The following is a 25,509-nucleotide window of genomic DNA, read 5'->3' on the forward strand; positions in this document are numbered from 1 at the left end:
CGGAAGTGGAGCCTGGGAGCCTTGACGTTAGGAACGAAGTCGAACCTGGATCTGGAGCCGGGTGAGGAGTGGCATCGGGAGGTTGGTGGGTAGGAAAGAAGAGAGGCCGGAGTATCACTGCCAGGTGGGGTTCGGTCTTAAAAGGAAGGGAGGAGCCCGGGGCCGGGGCCGGGTGAAAGACCCTCACCTCACGTATCCGCAATCCAAGATCAGTCTTAGACCCTACCCTCCCTTCTTTTCTCCCGGCTCAAATTCCGGCTCCCGCTTCCTGCCCCGAGCCTGTTGAAGGGCGCAAGACGCTCGATCTTCATGCTTAATGGATTAGCCCTCTTTCTCATCGTGGCCCGAGAAGCTGCCTTGACTTCTCAGTCTTGATCCCCGGCGCCCACAGCTTGACTACTTTCAGAGTTCTAGAAAGGTTGTCCCGCCCCCTGAGTTGTCACCCTCGACTGTCCACCCAGAATGGAGTGGAAACTTGAGCCTGCTCCAAACTCTTGGGTGTGTTTGAGGGAATTATTCCCTGGAGAAGAAGCTCCTTCCACTCCCAGACCCACACTGAGTTTAGGAAGATGAAGGGGAGGGGAACATCTGTTAAGATTAGTGTTGTGACCTGTGTAAGGTTTAGGATTTGGAAGAACAACGCCTGAGATGGCCCTGAGTTTAAAGAGGTCTAGTCCAGGAGCATCTTAGGTTTTCTATAGTCAAGACTAGCAAAGGGAAGAGGCCCATTGTTCCACTGCAGCAGCTATGAGCTGTCATGTTTTGTAGGCCCTTTTTGTCTGTAGGATAGTTGGAATAATAAGACTGTTTAGAGTAGATGTCGGATAGTTGTGTTCTTGGAAGGACCCAGGAAAGGGCTTCTAATTCATTCTTCTGTTGCTGGGCAAGATTGTACTAATTTTGGTGGTAGCCTGGATTCGTGACAACCATATAAAGAGAGCAGAAACAGAGTTGGAGGAGTGCATTGGGATTTGGAATACTCATAGTCCCTCTACTTGATGGATAAGGTGAATACTCTTTTTTCCGTGAAATCTAACATTGCTGCTGATCCTTGAACTGTTTCCCTAAGTTATTGTGAGGGTTTTTTTTTTTTTGTGTGTGTGTGCCTGACCTGCACTCAGTTCTAATCTGGTACCTTGCTGGAGTTTTCAGGTGTCCTTTACATTTAGTTATTCTAATGCTTCAGTTCTAAGGTACATCCACTCTTTTGGGAAGAAGACTGGAGATGGAGTAACATTTGGATTATTGTAGTTTAGCCAAAAATTATTATTTCTCTAATCAGTTGCTCTAAAATTTGCCTTTTGAAGGGCAGGGAACTGACCTGATCTGTTTTAGACATGTAGCCTGAGTGATTAAAAATGATTAGCACAGCCCTGGCTGGTTTGGCTCAGCAGTTACAGCATCAGCCCTCAGACCGAAGGGTTGTGGGTTTGATTCCTGGTCAAAGGCATGTACCTGGTTTGAAAGTCCCATCCTCAGACCTGGTCAGGGTCATGCAGAGGGCAACCAATCTATGACTCTCCCTCACATCAATGTCTCTCTCTCTCTCTCACTCTCTCTATCTTTCTCCCTTCTTCCCTTCCTCTCTACCTAAAAAAATCAATGGAAAAATGTCTTCAGGTGAGAATTAATAAAAAAAAAAAAAAATGACCAGCACACTGGAGGGTATTCAATGATTCAGTATTTGCTGAATGAATGGATGCTAGGGTGAATGTATGGAAAGTGTTTCATTGTTTCATTTACCTGATTTACCTGTAATATCATAGTAATTCATCAGTGGCAGGACTCCTTGTGTGTCTAGATACTAGAAATCATACCATCGGGGACTGGAGGCTGCTGTTCCATTCCAGTGGACCTATTTGAAGTTGAATTTATGCCCTCTTGGCAGTGACAAAGCATGGGGTTCAGAGTAACAAAATCCTTACTTTGGGGAGGTAATCTGGCTACTGGCTGGGACAGAAAATTACACAGATCCTGTGGAGTGTGCGAATTAGGCTATTCACTGCCTGATAAGGTCAGTCCTTTTATATGTCTGTACTTCCTACTCTGTATAGTTGCTCTCTTTTTAGAGAGTTGGTTTTGACTAATTTCTCTCTTCTCTCTTATCTTATAGGTGAGACCAAGTCGGGGATGCTTTCATAATGAACGTCAACCAGTCAGCTCCACCTGTGCCGCCATTTGGGCAGCCCCAGCCTGTCTATCCAGGATATCATCAATCCAGCTATGGTGGGCAACCAGGGTCCACAGCCCCTCCCACACCCTATGGAACCTACAATGGGCCAGTACAAGGCTATCAGCAAACACCTCCCCCAGGTATATTTCCAAGTTTCCTTTGAAAGAAGGAGGGGAATCAGTAGTCTTTAGGTTGGGTTGTATTGCCCTACCAAAGTTGCCTAGAGAGTTAGGGTGATTGGGATTGAGGAACATGAATCTGGCTCTTGGTCATTGAGAGCCCCTCCCTGGGTAGTCTGCCCCTCCCTGTTTTTACTTAAAGTGACTGTGTTTCTGCCTTAACACATGTAGTGGGAACATATCTTCCATGTTCAATGGTAGTTCATTTCCTGTGGGTGTAACCCTGTGCATCCTCACCTGGCTACATTGTCCACAGATGGATGGAAGGGTTGTGGTTACAGCTCCTCTTGAGCCACACCAGCTGGGCAATATATATATATATTTTTATTCTTTACCTGAGGACATGCTTAGAGAGAGAGAGAGAGAAACATCAATGTGAGAGAAACATTGATCAGTTGCCTTCCATACATGCCCACAACCCAGGTATGTGCCCTGACCAGGAATTGAAATGGCAACCTTTCAGTGCACAGGACAACACTCAATCAACTGAGCCACTCTGGCCAGGCATTTCTCTTTTATTTTTATTTTTATTTTGTTTTTTAGAGTGGGAGGGAGAGAGGAACAGAGAGAGAGAGAAACATCGATGTGAAAGGGACACATCGAGTGGTCGCCACTCGCACAACCAACCAGGGCCAGGGACAAACTGCAACCGAGGTACGTGCCCTTAGCGGGAACCAAACCTGGGTCTCTCCGGACCACAGGCCGATGCTCTAACTGCTGAGCCAAACCGGCCAGAGCTAGGCATTTCTCATGTATGTTGATAATGCCTCTCATTGGACAGACAGTTCTATCAATGAATGACTTCAGGACATGGGGAGCTAGTTCACGGATGAAAAGTGTGGTGTATGTGTGCCTCTCATATCTTTGTGTTGATATCATTCCTTTCCCTTTGCTTGAGTTTTCTCTGATTCTTAGAGCCTCTGTAATATCAGGGCAATAAGGGAAGACTATCTGGTGCTGCTTTAAAATCAGTGTTAGGCTTTTATATTCAAGAAGAACAGCTAATACTCTACAGATTATTCTTAAGGACTTTTAGAAAACAGTTAGCAGTATATCTTTGGTTAAGCTAGTTGAGGACTTAGGGTATGCCAAAAGCTTTATACATTAAGAGAGTAAATCCCAAGAAGGGAGATGAGACCAAGGAGGCATAGGTGAGATTTAGGAAAAGAAATATTACCATTTAAATTATAACTTTGAAAAAAAATTTGTGAACTGGTGACGTTAGGTCTCAGGTTTCTGAAAGACGCTTACTCTGGGTTGAAACCTTTGGCTGGACAGAGTCCACCTCTGATCTGTCAAATCCTGGCTTATCAAGATGGAATTTGGCATTGTGTCAAGAGGAAGTTTTGTTATTGAGAGGAAAACATATCTGGTTCTGTGATGGCTAGTGAGCAGGTTCTATAGTGTCTAATCTCTGCTGAGGGCAGAGCAAAAGAAAAACATGTTTGAACAGGGGTTAGCATCATTTCCAAAGTGATGAGCCAAGTAACTAATTGCTTTCTTCCTGCATTTCATGTGGAAAGAATGGTTGGGGACAGTGTGCAGAAAGGATGATTGGGGCTAGTAGAAGTAGCTTTAATGGCAGCTCTGATGAGCAGAAAGGATGGAGTCCAGCTTTTGTGAAGACGTAAGTGGCAGCACTAATGAGAGGGCAGGCCAACTGTCCTGGCTGAACTGTTGGGTGGAAACAGAGTCTCCAACCTATGGAAACACTCTTCTGAGCCATGTGCTATTGGGAGAGTCAACACTTAGAAGTGGATGAAAAGAAGATGGTTAGGATAAGTAAAATATACGAAGAAGAGGTTGGCAGAATAGTCTGCCCAAGAGGTGCCTTTCTTTATAATGTAGTTCAGTGTACTACTTGGTCGTTTTCTATGCTCGTATATGCTCTAAGTTTCTAATTTCTGGAGTATGATCCTTTTCCTTAAAAGAATTGACATTTAGTCTAGGATGAGAATACTAGGCTGTCCTGGATTGAATGAGAGTAAGTAATAGTGATCATAGGAAGTCCCTACCTTCTTGTAGCTCTGGCTACAGCTTCACTTGTAGTATACCTGTCTAGGAGAGTGGAGGCTTTCTGATTGGGCATCAGTGTTCAGAATTTGCTGTAGTTAGGTTTGCATGTTGATGGTGTCCTTTATTTTTTTTTAAATCCTCACCCGAGGATATTTGTCTTTAGATAAAGTGGGAGGGAGAGAGAAACATCAATGTGAGAGAGACACAATCAGCTGATTGCCTCCAGCAGGACCCCAACCAGGGCCAGGGATGAACCGCAACAAAGGTATATGGCCTTGGGCGGAATCATACCTGCGACTCTTTGGTCCACCGGCTGATGCTCTAACCACTGAGAAAAACCATCTATGGCTGATGGTTTCCTTTTATTTATTTATTTTTTTATCCTCACCCTAGGACATTTTTCTATTTTTTGTTCAGATAGAGTAGGAGGAGGAGAGAGAGAGAGAAACATCAACATGAAAGGGACACATCGAGTGGTTGCCACCCGCACAACCCAACCAGGGCCGGGGACAAACTGCATGCCCTTTTGTCCCCTTAGGTACATGCCCTTAGCAGGAACCGAACCCGGATCTCTCTGGACCACAGGCTGACGCTCTAACCGCTGAGTCAAACTGGCCAGGGCTGATGGTTTCCTTTTAATTACAAAGCTATGGTATTGGGCCAGTGAAGATCTGTGTTTATTGATTCTTTTTTTTTTTTTTTTTTTTTTTTTTTTTTTTATCCTCACCCGAGGACATTTTTCCATTTTTTTGTACAGACAGAGTGGGAGGGAGAGAGAGGAAGAGAGAGAGAGAGAAACATCGATGTGAAAGGGACACATCGAGTGGCTGCCACCCACACGACCAACCAGGGCCGGGGACAAACTGCAACCAAGGTACATGCCCTTAGCGGGAACCGAACCCGGGTCTCTCCGGACCGCAGTCGAGCGCTCTAACCGCTGAGCCAAACCGGCCAGGGCTGTGTTTATTGATTCTTGCTTTGCATTCCTTGCTCTGGGTAGAGGAGAAAGTTATTTCCCAATCACTTAGTTTCTATCCTTTGCCCTCAGGTGTGTCAAGAGTCCCACATTCTTCAGGGGCACCTCCAACCTCAACAGCACAGGTTTCTTGTGGCCAGGCTACATATGGCCAGTTTGGCCAAGGAGATGTACAGAATGGGCCTAGCTCCACTGTTCAGATGCAGAGGTATGTACTTGGGTCAACATAAAATTGGTCTGATGTAACTGGAAGGATTAGGCATATATGAGGGCCCATTTTCTTTGCTGTTTATTTACTTATTTATTCTGTGAATTTAACATAATATATATATATTTTTAATATGTTTTTATTGATTTCTTTTTTTAAGAGAGAGAGGAAGGCGGGGGAGAGAGAGAGAGAGAAAGAGATAGAGAAACATCGATGTGAGAGAGAAACAACCATTGGCTGCCTCCTACATGTCCCCTACTGGGGATGGAGCCTGCAACCTGGGCATGTGCCCTGACTGGGAATCAAACCAGTGACCTTGTGGTGCATGGGACCATGCTCAACCAACTGACCCACACTGGCCAGGGCTATTTTTTTCTTTTTTTTTTTTATCCTCACTCGAGGACATCTTTCCGTTTTTTGTTCAGATAGAGTGGGAGGGAGAGAGAGAGAGAAACATCGATGTGAAAGGGACACATCGAGTGGCCGCCACCCACATGACCAACCAGGGCCGGGGACAAATCGCAACTGAGGCACGTGCCCTTAGCGGGAACCGAACCCGGGTCTCTCTGGACCGCAGGCCAACGCTCTAACAGCTGAGCCAAACTGGCCAGGGCTATTTTTTTCTTTTTTAATTGAACTTATAGGAGTGACATTGGTTAATAAAACTATATAGGTTTCAGATGTACAATTCTATAATACATTATCTGTATATTGTATTGTGTGTGTTCACCACCCCAATTCAAGTCTCCTTCCATCACCATTTATCCTCCCTTTACCTTCTACCTTTCTCCCACCCCCCTTTCTCGCTGGTAATCACCATACTGTTGTCTGTGTTTATGAGTTATGAGTTGTTTTGTTTGTTTGTTTTTTGTTTAATCATTTACCTTTGCCTTTCTTTTAGATCCCTTTTTCTCTTCTCCACCTTTTTTTTTATCCTCACTCGAGGACATTTTTGCATTTATTTTGAGATAGAGCAGGAAGGAGAGAGGGAGGAAGAGAGAGAGAGAAACATTGATGCGAGAGAGACACATCAAGTGGTTGCCTCCCACACGACCCCAACCAAGGACAAACTGCAACCGAGGTACGTACCCTTAGCGGAAACTGAACTTGGGACTCTCCAGTCTGCAGGCCAACGCTCTAACCGCTGAGCAAAACTGGCCAGGGCCCAGTACCTGAGTTATTTTGCATATTCTTGTTTTTTCTTCGAACCTGAGTTTTTTCCTGACTAGACATATATCTTAAATAATTATTTCTATCCTACTTAGCCTATTCTAAGGGAGAAACAGGAAGAAGGGACCTCAAGATTATTTGTCTCCTGTGACTTCCCCCTTTCCTCTAGATCAGGCACTTAATAGGACTTAGTGGCTAAGTCCGGGTGTGACTAGTTATGAAAGAAAAGATACTCAAAGGAAAACCATATATGTCATTCTCCCCCCTTTTTCTTTAAGTTTTATTGATTTTTTTAGAGAGAGAGGAATGGAGAGTTAGAATCATCAATGTAAGAGAGAAACATCAATTGGCTGCCCCCTACTGGGAATGGAGCCCAGACCTGGGCATGTGCCCTGACCAGGAATTGAACTGGTACCTCTCAGTCCATGGGACAATGCTCAATCCACTGAGTCACACTGCCTGGGCTGTGTCATTCTTCAAAAGCTTTCACTATTCATCAAGGCCAATATATTGTTATTATAATCATAAAAAAAAAAAAAAAAAAGGAAAACCATGTAAATGATGAAAATTTTGGTGGTACATGGTCTGTATACCTGGGTAGAGTGTATAATAATGGAAGAGTCACTTTCTGACATTTTTATTGGGTGTCCAGAATGTACATTTTTAGCACTGAATGCAAGCCTGGAGAAAGGCCCTGGAAAGCTCTCCCTAACCCTTTGTGTTGGAATACTCTGGAATAAGTATAAGGAATTCATTCATTTTTTATTTTTATTTATTTTTTTATCCTCACTCGAGGACATTTTTCCATTTTTTGTTCAGGTAGAGTGGGAGGGAGAGAGAGGAACAGAGAGAGAGAGAGAAACATCGATGTGAAAGGAACACATCGAGTGGCTGCCACCCGCACAACTGACCAGGGCCGGGGACAAACTGCAACCGAGGTACATGCCCTTAGCGGGAACCGAACCCGGGTCTCTCAGGACCGCAGGCCGACGCTCTAACCGCTGAGCCAAACCGGCCAGGGCTCATTCATTCATTCATCCACTCAAAAATTACTTATTTTGTCGTGGAGTGGGGAGCAGGTTGTTAATGGGGAAAAAGGAGGGAAGGAGGGATATCTGTTGTACTTTCAACAATAAAGATTAAAAAATATTTATTATATGTCAGACATTATTCTAGAAGTTGGAGATAAAGCAGTAAGCAAAACAGACCAAGTCCCTGCCCTCATAGAATTTACAATTTAGTGGAGGACACAGAAGATAACAGATAGACAAATATAAATAAGAAATAAAACACGCCCTGGCCGGTTTGGCTCAGTGGTTAGAGCGTCCGCCTGTGGTCCGGAGAGGCCTGGGTTCGGTTCCCGCTAAGGGCATGTACCTCGGTTGCAGTTTGTCCCCGGCCCTGGTTAGTCGTGCGGGTGGCAGCCACTCGATGTGTCCCTTTCACATCGATGTTTCCCTCCCTCTCTCTTTCTCTCTCTCCCTCCCACTCTGTCTGTACAAAAAATGGAAAAATGTCCTCGGATGAGGATTAAAAAAAAAAAAGAAATAAAACAGAGTAAGGATATAGAGAATGACTGGTTAGAAGGTAGGAAGCTATTTTAAATACACTGGTCAAGGAAAGCTTCTCTGAAGTGATATTTGAAACCTCAGTGAAATAGTGAAGCGCTCTCCAAAGGTCTGGGGGAAGAGTGTCCTAGATACCACAGTTGAGTTTTGCCTATTTAAAAACAACAACTTGATGTGTCTTTTAAGTCTATAGGTTCCCTCTCTATCTTTCTTACTGTTTAGCATTGAAGAACCCAAGTCAATTGACCTGAAAAGTTTCCCACAGTCTGAATTCTCCTGGTTGCATATTCATGTTACTATTTATTTATTTATTTATTTATTTATTTATTTATTTTCATCCTCACCCGAGGACATTTTTCCATTTTTTGTTCAGATAGAGCAGGAGGGCCCTGGCCAGTTTGGCTCAGCGGTTAGAGCGTCGGCCTGCAGTACAGAGAGACCTTGGTTCGGTTCCCACTAAGGGCATGTACCTCGGTTGCAGTTTGTCCCCGGCCCTGGTTGGTCATGCGGGTGGCAGCCACTCGATGTGTCCCTTCACATCGATGTTTCTCTCTCTCTCTCTTCCTCTCTCTCCCTCCCGCTCTAATTTTTTTTTTATCCTCACCCGAGGATATTTTTCCATTTTTTGTACAGATAGAGTGGGAGGGAGAGAGAGAGAGAAACATCGATGTGAAGGGACACATCGAGTGGCTGCCACCCGCATGACCAACCAGGGCCGGGGACAAACTGCAACTGAGGTACATGCCCTTAGTGGGAACCGAACCCAGGTCTCTCTGTACTGCAGGCCGACGCTCTAACCGCTGAGCCAAACTGGCCAGGACTCATGTTACAATTTAATGTGTTCCTCTTTCCTCTGTATTTTCTCCAAATTGGCAGCTGATAGGGACCGGAACCAAGTTTTTGGTCCCTTTGGGCAGTGTGGGGCAAGACTATAGGAGGCACATAATCTCCTTTTGTGATGTTAGGAGTTGTTGGTGCTTAATGCATATGTGTTCTTTTGTCTAATTCTTATTAATTTATTTGCTTGACTACCATTATAGTCATCTGTTATTTGGTTACTAGCTGTGCAATTCATGTAGGATTAGTGCTTCTTTACTTTTTTTTTTATCCTCACTCGAGGACATTTTTCCACTTTTTGTTCAGAGTGGGAGGGAGAGAGAGGAAGAAAGAGAGAGAGAAACATCGACATGAAAGGGACACATCAAGTGGCTGCCACCCGCACGACCCAACCAGGGCCAGGGACAAACTGCAACCGAGGCACGTGCCCTTAGTGGGAACCGAACCCGGGTCTCTCTGGACCTCAGGCTGACGCTCTAACTGCTGAGACAAACCAGCCAGGGCTGATTCTTTACTTTTATTTACCAGTTTACAAGGGAATGAATTGGTCCTCTGTTATATACTTAAGGTGACCAATGTTTTGTTTTGTTTTGTTAATCCTCACTGGAGGATAGTTCTCCATTGATTTTTAGATAGAGTGGAAGGAAGGGAGGGACAGAGAGAGAGAAACATCAATTGGTTGCCTCCTGCCTGACCAGGGCCCGGGATCGAACCCACAACTCAGGTACATGCCTTTGACCAGGAATCAAATCCACGATTCTTTTGGTTTGTGGGCTGTGGCTGCCACCCGCACAACCCATTTGGGGCCGGGGACAAACCAAGGTACGTGGCCTTAGCGGGAACCTAACCCAGGTCTCACTGGACCACAGGCCAATGCTCTAACTGCTGAGCCAAGCCGGCCAGGGCAGAAATGATATTTTTTATTCTAATCTGGTCACTGGGAATGTTCATTGCTACTTGATTGGTCACTCTAGGTCTTTTCAGTGGACATAGCTAAGAAATACATATCTACATATATTAAAGGTAAAATACCAATTATTTTAAATTTGTACTTCCAATTCAAACTGAAGACTGCAGAGCCTTTACTTGACTTATATCTATATCTCTTTTCTTCCAGACCAGGAATCTTGGTTCTTAAGGCTATGGGAATGATGAAATTAGAATATTGGCATATGCCACAATTTCTTATTTATTTTATCCCTTATTATACACAACAGTCTCAGTACAACAATACTAACACTATCACAAATGTGATCACTAAAATATTACTTAAATTTTTTTTTGCATATGTTCTTCCCATTCTCTAATGATTTTTGAAAAATATTTATTTTAAAAAAGAGGTTAATTTGCTGGATTCAGGAGTAGAAGTAGAGAGTCCTGTTGGGATGTTGTTGCATTAGTTCAGGTAAGATATGATCTTGGTTTGGTTTAGGATGGTAGTGGTAGAGGTGTGAGAAATAGTCAGATTTGGGATACATTTTGAAAGTAGAGTCAGTAGGATTGGATGTGACTTAATAGATAAGAAGGAATTCTGGATGTCTTTTAACTTGTTGGCTTAAGAAACTGGGTGTTATTTACTGAGGTGAGAAATATTTGCGATGGAGCAGATTTAGGGGAGGGGAATGAAGATTTATTTTTTTATTTCTCACTTGAGGATATTTTTCTACTTACTACCAGATAGAGTGGGACAGGGGTAGAGAGAGAGACAGAGAGAAACATCGATGTGATAGAGCCACGTTTACTGGTTGCTTCCTGCATGACCCTGACCAGGGTCAGGGACAAACTGGTCCACAGGCTGATGCTCTAACCACTGAGCAAAACCAGCCAGGGCGAAATGAAGGGTTTTATTTTGTACATTATAGATTTAAGAAAGCTACTAGCTCGGAGATTTCCAGTGAAGATGGTGGAGTAGATTTTGAAATGTATAGAAATAAAAAGAAAAAACTACTAGCTACCAAGTAGAGATGTTGAGTGGGCAGTTGTATACATGGTAGCTCAGGAATGATACCAGGACTACAGATAATACATTGGAAGTCTTCAGTATAGAGCTATTATTTAAAGCCATGGGACTAGATTAAATCAGTTAGAAAATGAGCATTGAGAGTAAAGGATACTGTTAAATACTGAACCTTGGAATTTAACAACATTTAAAAAGAAGTCAGGCCCTGGCCAGTTTGGGTCAGTGGTTAGATCGTCGACCCGTAGATCACAGAGGCCTGGGTTTGGTTCCCGCTAAGGGCACGTACCTCGGTTGCAGTTTGTCCCTGGCCCCAGTTGTGTCCTGTGGGTGGCAACCACTCAATGTGTCTCTCTCACATCGATGTCTCTCTCTCTCTTTCTCTCTTCCTCTCTCCCTCCTACTCTATCTCAAGATAAATGCAAAAATGTTCTCAGGTAAGGATAAAAAAAAAATTAATTAAAAAAAAAAAAAGAAGTCAGAGGAGGAACCATAAGAAAACAAATACACTATATCTCTGAGTTGGAAATTAAAAAAAATAAAAGACAATGAGAAAGAGCAGTAGTGTGGTAGGAGATTAGCTAGGAGAGTTTGGCATCCTGAAACTAGATGAAGAAAGAATTTCAGGGAAGCAAGAGTAATTAGCTGTGTCATTTGCTGCTGAAAGGTAAGATGCAGACTGCGGACTGACTATTGGGTTTGGCAAGGTTTGGCATCGTTGCAAGTGTAGTTTCATTGGAGAAATGAAGATAGCTATTTAGTTGGAGTGGGTCAAAGAGTTTCAGCTGGTTAGTAGATTGATATAACCTGAAAAGCCATTGGCTACAAACATCTAGAAAGGAGAAAGGAAATAAAAACAACAATTTTTTCAAGTCCATAATCAAGCTTAAAAGAAAGAAAGTGAAATCCTCAAGTGCTAGAGACACCAAGTGGGAACTGAAAATGAGAGTGGTAAGCTGACACTGTGGTGGCCTGTAGTGAGGGTGGGAATTATCATCTTGAAATCTGGGGACTTAAATTTAAGCAGGTAGTGGGGATGGGGATGAATCTTTTGGCTTTTCTGAGCTGAGAAACATTGATGTTTCTCTGTATCTCTTCCTCCCACTCTATCTGAAGATAAATACAAAAATGTCCTTGGATGAGGATTAAAAAAGAAAGGGAAAAAAAAAAGAAATATCGATGTGAGAGACACATCGATTGGTTGCCTCCTGCACGATCCTGACCAGTACCAGGGACCAAACCACAACTGAGGTACGTGCCCTTGACTGGAATCGAACCCATGACTCCTTGGTCCATGGGCCGATGCTCTAACCACTGAACAAACCCAGCCAGGGCTCTCAAAGCTTTTTTTTTAAATCCTCATCGGAGGGGATTTTTCCATTTTTTGTTCAGATAGAATGGGAGGGAGAGAGAGGAAGAGAGAGAAACATTGATGTGAAAGGGACACATCGAGTAGCTGCCTCCTGCACGACCCAACCAGGGCCAGGGAAAAACTGCAGCCGAGGTACATGCCCTTAGCGGGAACTGAACCCAGGACTCTCTGGACCATGGGCTGACACTGTAACCGCTGAGCCAAACTGGCCAGGTCTCAGAGCTTTTTTAAAAAAAATTGATCTTGATGGAAATATCATTGGAATGTCTTCTAGAAGCAAATGCAAAACAACCACACCCCCTCAACCCAGTCCATAAGAGACTCTCAGGGGAAACAATATTGATTAGAATAAATAGAGACTATTAGAGGAGAGCAGATAGTAGAATAGTACCTTGAAAGCATTAAGGGAATATAATTGTAAACATGGAATTATGGAATTAAGAGAGAGGGCAAATACAGACATTTTCAGACAAAGGCTCAGAGTTTAAAATGTGTAGACTGAGGTTGAGAAAACTACTAAGCGAAAAAAAGAAAATGAACCCAGAAAATAAGGAGCTTTAAAGAGACAGAGAAATAGTAGTTAAAGTAGAGACAGATCCAGAGCATAGACCAATTCTTTTGTAATGTTTAGCTATAAAGAGATGCAAAAACTTGAAGGAGTGTGAGGTTTTAGGGCAATTTTATTTGATTGGATTTAAAAAACAACTTCATTAAGATAAAATTTACATATCATGTGAATTTAAAGTGTACAATTCAGCCCAGCCAGTGTGGCTTAGTGGTTGAACATCAACCCATGCACCAAGAGGTCGCCGGTTTGGTTCCCGGTCGAGACGCATGCCCAGGTTGTGGGCCAGATCCCCAGTGGGGGGCATGCAGGAGGCGGCCAGTTGATGTTCTCTCTCATCGATGTTTCTATCTATCTCTCCTGCTCCCTTCCTCTCTAAAATCAATAAAGAAAAAATAAAATAAAATAAGATAAAGTATACAATTCAGTATTTTTTAAATTGTATTTACAGTTATGTGCCAACCATCATCACAGTTAATTTTAGAACATTTTGTCACCTCAAGAAGAAACACCATATCCTTTAGCTAAGTAGCTACCCCTATGTAGCTATTCTTTAATCCCCCATACCCCCAACTTGAAGCAACCACTATTTTCTGTTGCTATAGATTTCCCTATTGTAGATATTCATAGGAGTGGAATCATATACTATATGATATTTTGTAACAGCTTTCTTTTATTTAGCATAACATTTTCAATGTTTATATTGTAGCATGTATCAATACTTCTTTCCTTTTTATGGCCAAGTAATATTTTATTATGTGCATATAGTACCACATTTTATTTATCCATTTATCCCCTGATGGACATTTGGGTTGTTTTCACTATAGATGGTTATTTTTTGAGATGTTTGCATGTTTTTGTTTTGATAGGAATAATCATAGAGACAGACAATGAATGGAAAGTACATTTGAAAGACAAGTTCCAGAATGGAAAAAGATATTTACTCATAAAATAGACATAAACACATAAAATAGCATCCAGACTATGTAAAGAACTCCTACTTCTTATTCAAAAAGTCAATCCAGTTGAAAAGATAATAGGCAAAAACCAGAATAGGTATTTTACAAAAGAAGAGATACTAGTGGCCAAAGAACATATTAAAAAGCTGTTCAGCTCTAGCTGGTTTGGCTCAGCAGTTAGTGTCGGCCCTTGGACCAAAGAGTCACCAGTTCGATTCTGGTCAAGGGCGCATACCTTGGTTGCGGTTTGGTCCCCGGCCCTGGTCGGGGTCATGTGGGAGGCAACCAGTTGATGTGTCTCTCTCACATTGATGTTTCTCTCTCTCTCCCTCTCTTTTCCCTGCTTCCCTCCCACTCTATTTGAAGATGAATGGAAAAATATCCTTGGGTGAGGATTTAAAAAAAGCTGTTCATTGCCTAGCTGGTGTGATTCAGTTGGTTGAGCGTTATCCCATGCACCAAGAGGTCGTTGGTTCAATTTCTGGTCAGGGTACATGCCCGGGTTTCGGGTTCAATCTGCAGTAGGAGGTGTGCAGGAGGCAGCCAACATATGTTTCTCTCTCATCAATGTTTCTATCTCTTTCTCCCTCTCCCTTTCTCTCTCTTAAAAATAAATACATAAATAAATAAATAAAGCTGTTCATTGATGATCGCCAGATGAGAGAGGTGGGTTAAAAGGATGGGTCAAGAGGATGGGTGAAAAAGATGAAAAGGATTAAGAATTACAAATTGCCAGTTATAAAAAAATGTGACAGGATATAAAGTACAGCATAGGGAATATAGTGAATAATATTGTAATGCCTGTGTATGACAACACCCTTATTGGGGTGTATGACAATAGACTTATTAAACTTATTAGGATCATTTTATAAGGTAAATAAATCTGAAAAAAAGCTCAACCTCATAAATAATGAAAAAAAATTTAAAAACTACAACAGGATTCAAAGTCTGACAATTCTAATTTTGCAGAGGATGTGAGGTAACAGGAACTCTTATCCACTGGTGTTCAGATGCAAATTAGTACAGCTACTTTGGGGAAATAATTTGGAATTATTTGTTAAAATTGAAGATATGCACACCCTATAATCCAGTAATTTCATAGTTATATGCCTTAGAAAAACTCATGTATGTAAACAAGCTAATTGTATGTTTGTTCATAGCAACATGGTTTATAATATCCCAAAAATTTAAAAAACCCAAATATCCATCTACATTAAAATGTTTAAGTAAATCACAGCATGTTTATTTAGTGGAATAACTTTTAGTGATGAATACAGCATAGATGAATTTCATAAACATGGATGAACAAAAGAAGCAAAACCCAGAGTATGTATGATGTGATTCAGTTTACAAAAGTTTAAAAAACTGACAAAACTAAACTATATTGTTTTAAGGACAAGGGAATGGTTATTAGGAATTTAGGAAAGTAGTTATCTCTGGGATAAGGGAGAGGGCTATGATGGAGGAGAGGCATAGAGGGCCTTTGGGTGCTAGTATATTCTATTTTTTGACTTGGTTTTGGTTACATGGGTGTTTGAATTATAGTTATTCAACGGTACATATATGTTTTATGTTTTTTTTATGTTATATTTCACAATTTAAAAGTAAAGTACTTTGGACTAAGAATCATGTCTGGACTCTAGTTTATCTTGGTCTGCCACTTACACTCTTAGTTTTTTATTTGCTCTGTCTCTTTCATTATTTTACTGTGAGGATTATGGTAAAGCACTTAGAAATGCTCTATAAGTTGTAAAGCTATATACAGATGGTGGTTTATTATTACTAGGGCATGTGAGAGAATAACATTGGGTAGTTAATAGTATTATCCATATTAATGGAGTAGGACTGTGGAACACAATTATTCTGACAAGGATTTATGAGCATCTGCCATTGGGTTCACAGTATGTTTGGTGCTATGGAAGACAAAAACTGCAAAGACCTTAAGGAGGGTAAGGTTCAGTAATATAACACTTAGAAAATACTAGTTGAATGAATGAATTAAAAGTGTTAAACTATAGGACTAATAGAGGCTGACCAAATATAATAAAGTACCAGTTATTCAGTAGAGTCAAACAAGAAGGATAAATTAGAATTTTAATATAATAAACTGTTTTGAAGAATTTGATTACTTCTTGAAATCCCAGAAGGACCTTATTGTGTATAATAATCTATTGTACATTTCTGTAGTAATAATACCATAAAACACCAGTGCAAGTTGCTAGTTGCTATGCCATGATATTGGAATGATTTTGTATTTATATTTTAAAAACTTTTAAAATTGATTTTAGAAAGAGAGGGAGGAAGAGGGAGAGAGAGAGAGACATCCATTGGTTGCCTCTGTACACACCCCGATTGGGGATCGAACCCTCAACCTGGGGATCTGCAACCCAGGGATGTGCCCTGACCAGGAATCAAACCTGAGACCCTTCAGTGTACAGGATGACACTCCAGCCAACTGAGCCACACCAGCCAGGGCCTGTATTTATATTTTAACGTGCTATTTGATACCATGGGACTGTCCAACAGAGCTATCTGAGTAATGAAGCTTTGCAAGATAGACCCAGCTAGAAGGCTACCTGGTTTATGTCCTGTTTCTCTAGTCCTTCTCTGTAAGTTTGCACGTCTTTATGATAAGTACAGAATGCCAAACTCAGCTGACCTGCTCCTCTGATCTTACAAACCTTTCTGACATCTTTCCCAGAATAAAGTAATAAATACTTTTGTTTTGTTTTGTTTCTAAATTCTTACCCAAGGATATTTTACCATTTATCTTCAGATAGCGTGGGAGGGAGGAGCGAAGGAGGGAGAGAGAAACATCGATGTGAGAGAGACACATTGATTGGTTGCCTCCCACATGACCCCCGACCAGGGCCAGGGACCAAATTGCAACTGAGGTATATGCCCTTGACCAGAATCGAACAAGCTACTCTTTAGTTTGAGGGCCGGTGCTCCAATCACTGAGTCAAACTGGCCAGGGCAAATACTTTAGTTTAAAAGTTAAACAATCAACCCTGGCCGGTTTGGCTCAGCAGTTAGAGTGTCAGCCCTCAGTTTCCATACCCTGTCCCAGTCAAAAAATATTGTCAGATGAGGGTTACAAAAAAAGAAAAGTTAAACCATCAAACTTCATTTGTTTGACCCCACATTTATTAAGTGCCTGCTGTGTTAATACTTCTGTGCTCCTTCCCTTTCAGCTCCTTCAGGGCTTCTGATTACAAAACTGAGGTGGTTGGTTAACAAAGCATTGAGGCAGAGAAGGTGATAATCTAAGTAGCAGAGTAAATAACATTTGATCTGAGGGTGCTTGGTATATGTTTGTGGAGTGAATCTAATGGAAAACGAGAATTGTCTTGAATAATCACGGTGTAGATGATCAAGAATATAATTTATCTGCAAATATACAAAAGTATGAAGCCATAAAAAAGCCCAGGATGAGAGTAAGATACTGTAAAACAATATAGCTTCCTATATGATGTGGAGTTCCTGACAACTTTGAAGGGTGTCCCAGCCCATTAGTCCTTAACTACCTGCTTTCTCCCCACAGGCTTCCTGGGTCTCAGCCATTTGGGTCAGCCCCATTGGGCCCTGTGGTCAGCCAGCCAACTGTGCTTCAGCCCTATGGCCCTCCCCCGACAAGTGCACAGGTGACTGCTCATCTGGCTGGAATGCAGATCAGTGGTGCTGTGACCCCAGCCCCTCCCCCTTCAGGGTTGGGCTATGGTGAGTAGCTGTGACAATAGGAATGTTACTGTTTCCCCTTTTCTTAGAAGCATCAGGCTGGGAGGTATACGTTAATCCCTTTTATTTCTTGTGCCTCTGAACTGAAGCAGCTGGGACAGGCACTCCTCCCCCTTTTATGTGGAAAGGGAAGGGATTTGCTGAACAGGGAAGCAGAATGATGGGGTTTCTGATTCTACCTCTTCTACTTCTCAGGCCCACCAACATCGATGGCCTCAGCCTCAGGAAGTTTCCCTAACTCTGGTCTGTATGGCTCCTATCCTCAAGGCCAGGCTCCTCCCCTTAGCCAGGCCCAGGGTCATTCTGGGGCCCAGCCTCCCCAGCGAACTGCCCCACAGCAGGCCTCCAGCTTCACACCCCCAACTTCAGGGGGTCCTCGGATGCCTTCGATGACTGGTCCACTCCTGCCTGGACAGAGTTTTGGGGGACCCCCAGTGAGCCAGTCCAACCATGTGTCCTCACCGCCTCCTCAAGCTCTGCACCCTGGTAGCCAGATGGCTGGGCCCCCAGCACCGCCACCCCCTATGCACTCCTCCCAGCAGCCAAGCTATCAGCTGCAACAAAATGGTGAGTTTTGTTTGCTTTTAGTATTGCTTGCTAAGTGGTGAACTAAATGGATAGCTTCAGGGTATTATTACTAGGATGTAAGGATTATAAGACATTCTTTATTCTCATAGTTCAGATAGTGTGGTCTTTGAATGTTCATTACTCTACCTCATAATTTTACATTTATAGGAGTCTAGTCATTTCCATGAGGCCTTGAGAAGAGAGGGGATTTTGAGTTCATCCACCTTGTGTCCTTGTCTTTCAGGTTCCTTTGGACCAGCCCGGGGTCCTCAGCCCAATTATGGAAGTCCCTACCCAGGAGCACCCACTTTTGGCAGTCAGCCCGGGCCTCCTCAGCCACTGCCTCCTAAGCGCCTGGATCCTGATGCCATCCCGAGCCCTGTAAGTAGATACGTAAGTGGTCCTGGGGAAGGAGTTTGTGGCTGCCAGATAAGTGACTCAGCCTAGATGAGATATTTGCCAGCATTTTATGTTCATTAATCTTATAAGTGTAGAAACTAGATGTAATTTTTTACTTAACTGCAACTTGAGGCCCCAGAAGTCTTTTGGGGGCACTTTTACTACATAGCTGGGCAGGAAAGGAAGGGAAGCCACGAGTGATAAGCAGTGTCAGTAGAGCTCTGAGTTGAGGGCTGCATCCTGTCAATTATTGGACATAGCATGGTAACCTTTGCCCCTTCTGTGTAGTAGTGGCTGTGTCCAGGTCTTGTCCTTTTAGATCTAGTAGGACAGCAGCCTTCTTAATAGGTAGAGCTAGTGGGAATTATCTGGTGTTAGATGTTGAGAAGGAAAGCCTCACTATTTTCTCTCTGCCCCTACTTGGATAGTTTTAGAAGAAAGCCTTTAATACTTTTGTTTGCTAGGCTCCTGTATGGATGGAGAAAAGTGATCTACAGTTCACAAGGGCAGTTTGGGGAAGCTGCTTCTCCAGGAAGAGGGTGAATCTCACCCTTAGAGTCATCAGAATCCTCATGTTTTATTTATTATACTCAGGATAGAGGCTGGGACTGTACTCGCAAGTGGGGGCCACTTTATAGTGCTGTCTGCAACATTTGCTATGTCAGTTACCTCACCATGCTTAGCCATTGTCATATTCCATTCTGTTCTCTTCCCTCTTCCTTTGGGGAACTACCAGGGTAAGGGACATTATTGGCTAAGGGAAACCTGAAGGGATTAAGCATCCCTTCCTTCCTTTCCCCTCCTTCAGTGAGGAGAGTCTGGTGTAGGTGAGGGGAGATTTCTTTCAGCATAAGAATAGTCCTTAGATGGGAGGTTTGGCCTTTTGGCGGGAATATTCCTCTTCTCCCTTAAGATTTCTCCCATTCAACCCTGGCCAGTTGCTTAGTGGTTAAGACTGTCAGCCCACAGACCAAAGGGTTGCAGGTTTGATTTTTGGTCAAGGGCACAGAGCCAGGTTGCATGTTCGATCCCTGGCCCTGGTGGGGGTTGTGCAGGAGGCAGTCAATCGATGTGTCTCTCTCACATCGATGTTTCTCTCTCTTTCTTTCTCTCTCTCCTTCCCTCCCTTCCACTGGATCTAAAAATCAATGGAAAATATCCTTGGGTGAGGATTAACAGAAAAAGAGAAAGATTTCTCCCGTTCAGCCCCTCTCTGTATAACCCCTGCTTACCTCTTGTATGCCCTTCTCCTTATTTTTCTACCTCATAGTCTAAGCCATTAAAGCCTCTGCGTTGGGCCAGAAAGTCTTGGAATTTCTGATCTAGAAAGCCAGATTTCAGGAATATGAGCTGGGCTCCAGCTGTTCATGTCTAACTCATCAGGGTTGAGAGAAGTAACATCTGCTTCTTGTTTTGTCTCCCTCCCTGTATTCCCCTTCTGCCTTTATTATTAAAACACTAAAAAGCAACTCAATGAGCTGCCTCCTCCGCAGAAAACCAGGCACAGAATAGACCCTGATGCCATTCCTAGTCCAGTAAGTGCAGGGGATGTTGTGTGTGTGCGTGTCATCCCTGTGTTAGTGCCACCCATGCATGCCTGTGACCTCATCTTCACCTCATCCACCATGTCCATCCCTCTCCATCCTTTTCCCTTAGTCCTTCTAGACCTCACTTTTATAAACTAGAAGGATGTGCATGCCTCAAGTCACAATGTAATGAAGAAGTAGCAAGCTGTTACCAGTGTGCCTTCAGTATGGGGTGGAAGGACAGGTGGCATGTTAAGCTTTGGTGTTAGTCCTGCTGGCTCCTTCAGGAGCCTGCATGTGGCATTTGATGGAACAGGACAAAGATGAGCGGTAAATCCTTCCCCTTTGGGTTTGAATTGTCTACAGCTTGTTGTGGAGAAACATTTGTGTAGGTGGCTACAAATGTACAGGTTTGGGATATTTGTATTTCTTACAGGGGAAGGGCTGCTGGTTTGGGAAAGTTTGAGCCACTTCTCATCTGGAGAGTCTGTTTGACTCTGATATATTTCTAAGCTTCAACTCCTTTGGCTGTGGGATATGGATTGTTATTCTCCCTTTACTTTTTCTGGTTTTACCAAACTCATCTGGAAGTAACTGACCAAAGGTCATCAGCCTGCACAAAGATCTGATTACCAGCTTTGCAAAATATATTTTTTTTCTTTGCTGGGTTGTCAAAATATGGGAGACTGAGGATTGGGCTATAAGGAATGGGTACTTATCCTCTTCTCCCATATTTATGCACTGATGCTTACCTGAACACAAGGCAGCATCTGCTTCCTCACCTTACCTGATCATTTTTGGCTGTTTATTCCTCTCCTCACTCTGTCCTTTATATTTTCATTGAATGTAGAGTCATTCCAGGTAGATTCATTTTTACATGGTTACTGTTGTCTGTTTTCCCCCTCTGACTCAGACTGTGTCTTGGGGGATGGGGGGCAATGGGGTAGGCTTGATGGGGGAGGGAAGTGAAATCTGATCATGTTTGAAGGTTTCTGATAAGAGCTGGAGCTGTCCTGGAGTTAGGGGAATAAAAGGGTGATTATTATTGATTGAGAGTCTGGGCGATTCATAAAGAAGCCCATTCTTGGTATTGCCTGTCCAGCATTTTGCTGCTAATTATAGAACAGAAGACTGGCATTGTAGCATTTTATATGGTCTCCAGAAGGAGAGCAGGCCTGGTGCATGAGGTGTTCCTTGGCAAATTATTTGTTTCTGTGCTGCAGCTTCAGCCTTTCTTTCTCCTGGCTCTCTGGGACCTGGTACTCCCTTTCCTTCTGTCATCTCACTCATTACACTTTTCCCTACAGATTCAGGTTATTGAGGATGACAGGAACAACCGGGGTTCAGAGCCATTTATTACTGGAGTACGGGGCCTGGTGCCACCCTTAGTTACCACCAACTTCCTAGTCAAAGACCAAGGTGAGAAGGGTATTAACTTCTTCCTTTGGGGACTTTTCCTTAAAGATTATCAGATGGGGCTTTTAGTAGTCTTTAATCAAAGACCAGGGTTGGACAAAAGCCACCATCAGCTCTAGCATTTGTGGGGGTGATGGGGTGGATCAGCAATGGAGAGATGGTTAGCTAGAGGGATTCTGTGATCTGACTCAGGTTTTCTACCTCCTCCTTTAGGGAATGCAAGTCCCCGATACATTCGATGCACATCCTATAATATCCCTTGCACATCTGACATGGCTAAGCAGGCTCAGGTGCCCCTGGCAGCTGTCATCAAGCCACTGGCAAGGCTGCCCCCAGAAGAGGTAAGTCAGGGTATAATGAAAGGGAGGAAGGGAAGGGGGATAAGACGTCTTCCTACATACGATTCTGGCAGTCACAATGGAAGAAGTCTTGTTTGGGCAGGAGGGAAGAGTATCTTCAATAGATTTTTTTTTTTTTTAATTTTTTTTTCTTTATTGATTTTAGAGAGAGAGAGAGAGGGATGGAAACATCGATGAGAGAGAACATCGACTGGCCACCTCCCGTATGCCCCCCACTGGGGATTGGGCCCACAACCTGGGCATGTTCCCTGACTGGGAACCGAACTGGTGACCTCTTGGTGCATGGGTCGAAGCTCAACTACTGAGCCATACCAGCCAGGCGTCAATAGCTTTTTATCCCAGGGCTCATGCTTTAAGTGGGTGGTAGGAATGAGAGCAAAAGCTCAAGAAATTGCTAAATGGGAGCAGATCCATAGGGGAAACAAACAACATGAAAAGAGTCAGGGCTGCCTTGGCCTGTTTGGCTCAGCGGTTAGAGCGTCGACCTGAGGTCCAGAGAGATCCGGGTTTGGTTCCGCTAAGGGTGCGTACCTCGGTTGCAGTTTGTCCCTGGCCCTGGTTGGTCGTGTGGGTGGCAGCTACTCAATGTGTCCCTTTCATGTCGATGTTTCTCTCTCTTTCTCCCTTCCACTCTATCTGAACAAAAAATGTCCTTGGGTGAGGATAAGAAAAAAAAAAGAGGCAGGGCCAACTTGTAGGGGAAGAGATATCTGGATCGAGGAGACAGGTGGATACAGGAGTCTCTGATAGTATGGTCATTTCTAGATGATTAGAAGCACATCATTCTGTTTTTTCTTATATGCTATCCTATCATCCCTGGTAGGTTAGGGATGTTAGGATAGCACATAAGGAAAAAAGGTAAATTAGGATCCAGTAGTCCTTCTTTTACCTGGCTTGGGACCTGATCTGTCACCCCAGCACTTGAAATTGGCATGAAAAGAGAAAGGGTTTGGCAATTGCTCTGCCAGGCCTTGGTAGGAAACCCTCATATTCATGCCTAGTTTATGAAATTTAGGGTGGATTTCTCTATAACTGGAAACTTAAGGCTCACTTTACATCCTGCTTCTCTGTCTTGCTGTGTTTTTCTTTTTCTCTTTTTGGGTCTCAGTGGGGATGCTTGGATTCTTGGCTGCTGGCTGGTCTTTTATCTGTAGGGTGATATTTGCCTGGGGCATCCCTAGGTGTCATATAAACTCAGGGATAGGGAGGACAAGTGTCATAGATACTTGGTTGGGGAAGGAAGCAGGAGTCAAAATTTCTAGGGCAAGAGTGAAGGGGACTGAAGGTAGGGCCAGACATGAGAATCCTGAGTAACTTTTGGCTTTCTCCTCATATGCTTATGGCAGCTCCTCGCTTAGTAGGGCCAGTTTTACAGTCCCTTTTCTCTTTCAAGAAGTGACATTCTGGAGATGGGGAGTAAGGAGGGGGAATTTTAGAATTTAGACTCCTAGGAATATTTCTGTGACCAGCACCCTCATCATTTGTCTTCATTCCCCTTCACTGGACTCTTCCCAGGCAAAAATATCTGAGCCATGGCTTTTCTCTCCAGGTTGTTGTTTCTCATCTATTGCCACATGTCTCAACCCACTGCAGCTTCCCTATATGTGTAAGCCCTTCCCCTTTGCTCCTTAGGCTTCACCATATGTCGTCGACCATGGGGAATCTGGCCCTTTGCGCTGCAATCGCTGCAAAGCATACATGTGCCCTTTCATGCAGTTCATTGAGGGAGGGAGGCGTTTCCAGTGCTGCTTTTGCAGCTGTATCAATGATGGTATGTTCACAGTGGCTGGGACTGGGGGGAAGATCTGGATTGAATCTTTCTAGTGTTCTCTTTCTAGTTAGATAGATGAGGGTCCATTATCTAGGAACTGGGGAAGTAGGATCCATATGGGGATGTGGGGCAGTAAAGTGAGCTCAGTCAGGGCCAGACTTATCAAGATTGAGAGCGGACCTTTGAATAATACTCTGCCATATTCCCCACAGTTCCCCCCCAGTATTTTCAACATCTGGATCATACTGGCAAACGTGTGGATGCTTTTGACCGTCCTGAGCTATCCTTGGGCTCTTACGAATTCTTGGCCACTGTAGATTATTGCAAGGTGAGAGAAGATAACATGGGGAGGAGCATTGGGTGGAGGACAGTGAGACAGCTAAGAATTGCTGTGATCATTTCCCTCACCCCTTCTTTGTCCCCTTTGATGGATAAATCAACTGGCCTACTTACCAATACCCCTCTCCCTCCAACATTTCCTTCCTTTTCAGAATAATAAGTTCCCCAGCCCTCCTGCCTTCATCTTCATGATTGATGTCTCCTACAATGCCATCAGGAGTGGTCTTGTTAGGCTCCTCTGTGAGGAGCTCAAGTCACTGTTAGATTATCTACCTAGGTGAGAGTTAAGGGGCTGAAGTTTTTCCTTTGCATAATGATGTGGATGGGGGGTGGTGTCTGAGTTGACAGCAGATAGAGCCTGATGTCATGAAGCTTGCTTGTGGTGAAGGTGACAAATCTGGGTAACAGTGTCACCTTCAACAGGGAGGGTGGAGCAGAAGAGTCAGCAATCCGCGTTGGCTTTGTCACCTATAATAAGGTGCTCCACTTCTACAATGTGAAGAGCTCATTGGCCCAGCCACAGATGATGGTTGTATCTGATGTGGCTGACATGTTTGTGCCACTGCTGGATGGCTTCCTGGTCAATGTCAGTGAGTCTCGGGCAGTCATTACCAGGTAAGAGCCAGACTGTGAGTAAAGTGTGGGTGGGATGGATACAGCCATAGAAAGCCGGAGAGTTGAGCCAGAGAGTCAGTGGAAGGACAGAAGCTGTGCTTCAGTTTTCAGAGTCAGAGGACCAGATGACTTTTCAGGGAATTGAGGACTCTGTAATTTGGATAGTAATTTTGATTGCCTCCCATCACCCATCTTTTTAGCTTATTGGATCAGATTCCAGAAATGTTTGCAGACACAAGAGAGACAGAGACAGTATTTGCCCCAGTTATCCAGGCTGGGATGGAAGCACTGAAGGTAAGGCTAGAGTCCCCTTTGCCTCACTTTCCTCTGGCTATTGAACCTCGTGGGATACAACCCCTATTTCTTCAGTGATTGATGACTGTCCAGTGAGTCAGCCTATCTGACATAGCTGGCAGTGAGTAAATGACAAGGTAAGGGATGAATGAATAATAAACAAATAAAGGAAAGAATGAACAAGTAGTCCTCTATTCTTTCCTAGGCTGCCGAATGTGCAGGGAAGCTGTTTCTATTCCACACCTCCCTGCCCATTGCAGAGGCCCCAGGGAAACTGAAGAACAGAGATGACAGGAAGTTGATCAACACAGACAAGGAGAAGGTGTGGGACTGGGAGATAGGGGGAGGATTTTCAATTATAGAGGAGGGTGGTGACTCTTCATAATGCAATACAGTGTTCTTAATTTTCTTGAGCAGGACTGGGACTAGGTACTCTACCCTTACACATGTCACATCCATGACTGCCAACCTTCTCCACTGCTCCCCACCTTTCCCATCTTATCAC

General features: G+C 43.5%; 1 protein-coding gene across 2 annotated transcripts in view; it reads left to right on the top strand.

Annotated features, from left to right (window-relative positions):
• Positions 1-25,509, top strand: part of SEC24C (SEC24 homolog C, COPII coat complex component) — a 29,702-nt gene continuing 4,193 nt past the window's right edge. Inside the window, exons 1-15 of one of the 2 annotated variants that reach the window (XM_036264971.1) lie at positions 1-61; positions 2,114-2,313; positions 5,417-5,552; positions 17,525-17,700; positions 17,914-18,285; positions 18,530-18,666; positions 20,151-20,219; positions 21,518-21,629; positions 21,840-21,967; positions 23,618-23,756; positions 23,969-24,084; positions 24,248-24,372; positions 24,519-24,710; positions 24,911-25,004; positions 25,210-25,326. In XM_036264971.1, coding sequence (XP_036120864.1) covers positions 2,142-2,313; positions 5,417-5,552; positions 17,525-17,700; positions 17,914-18,285; positions 18,530-18,666; positions 20,151-20,219; positions 21,518-21,629; positions 21,840-21,967; positions 23,618-23,756; positions 23,969-24,084; positions 24,248-24,372; positions 24,519-24,710; positions 24,911-25,004; positions 25,210-25,326 — 2,085 coding nt within the window. In that variant the 5' untranslated portion in view covers positions 1-61; positions 2,114-2,141. The remainder of the gene's footprint in view (positions 62-2,113; positions 2,314-5,416; positions 5,553-17,524; positions 17,701-17,913; positions 18,286-18,529; positions 18,667-20,150; positions 20,220-21,517; positions 21,630-21,839; positions 21,968-23,617; positions 23,757-23,968; positions 24,085-24,247; positions 24,373-24,518; positions 24,711-24,910; positions 25,005-25,209; positions 25,327-25,509) is intronic. The other variant, XM_036264972.1, reaches the window with a different exon arrangement.

The sequence above is a fragment of the Molossus molossus genome, unplaced genomic scaffold (assembly GCF_014108415.1).
Source record: "Molossus molossus isolate mMolMol1 unplaced genomic scaffold, mMolMol1.p scaffold_m16_p_17, whole genome shotgun sequence".
NCBI lineage: Eukaryota > Metazoa > Chordata > Mammalia > Chiroptera > Molossidae > Molossus > Molossus molossus.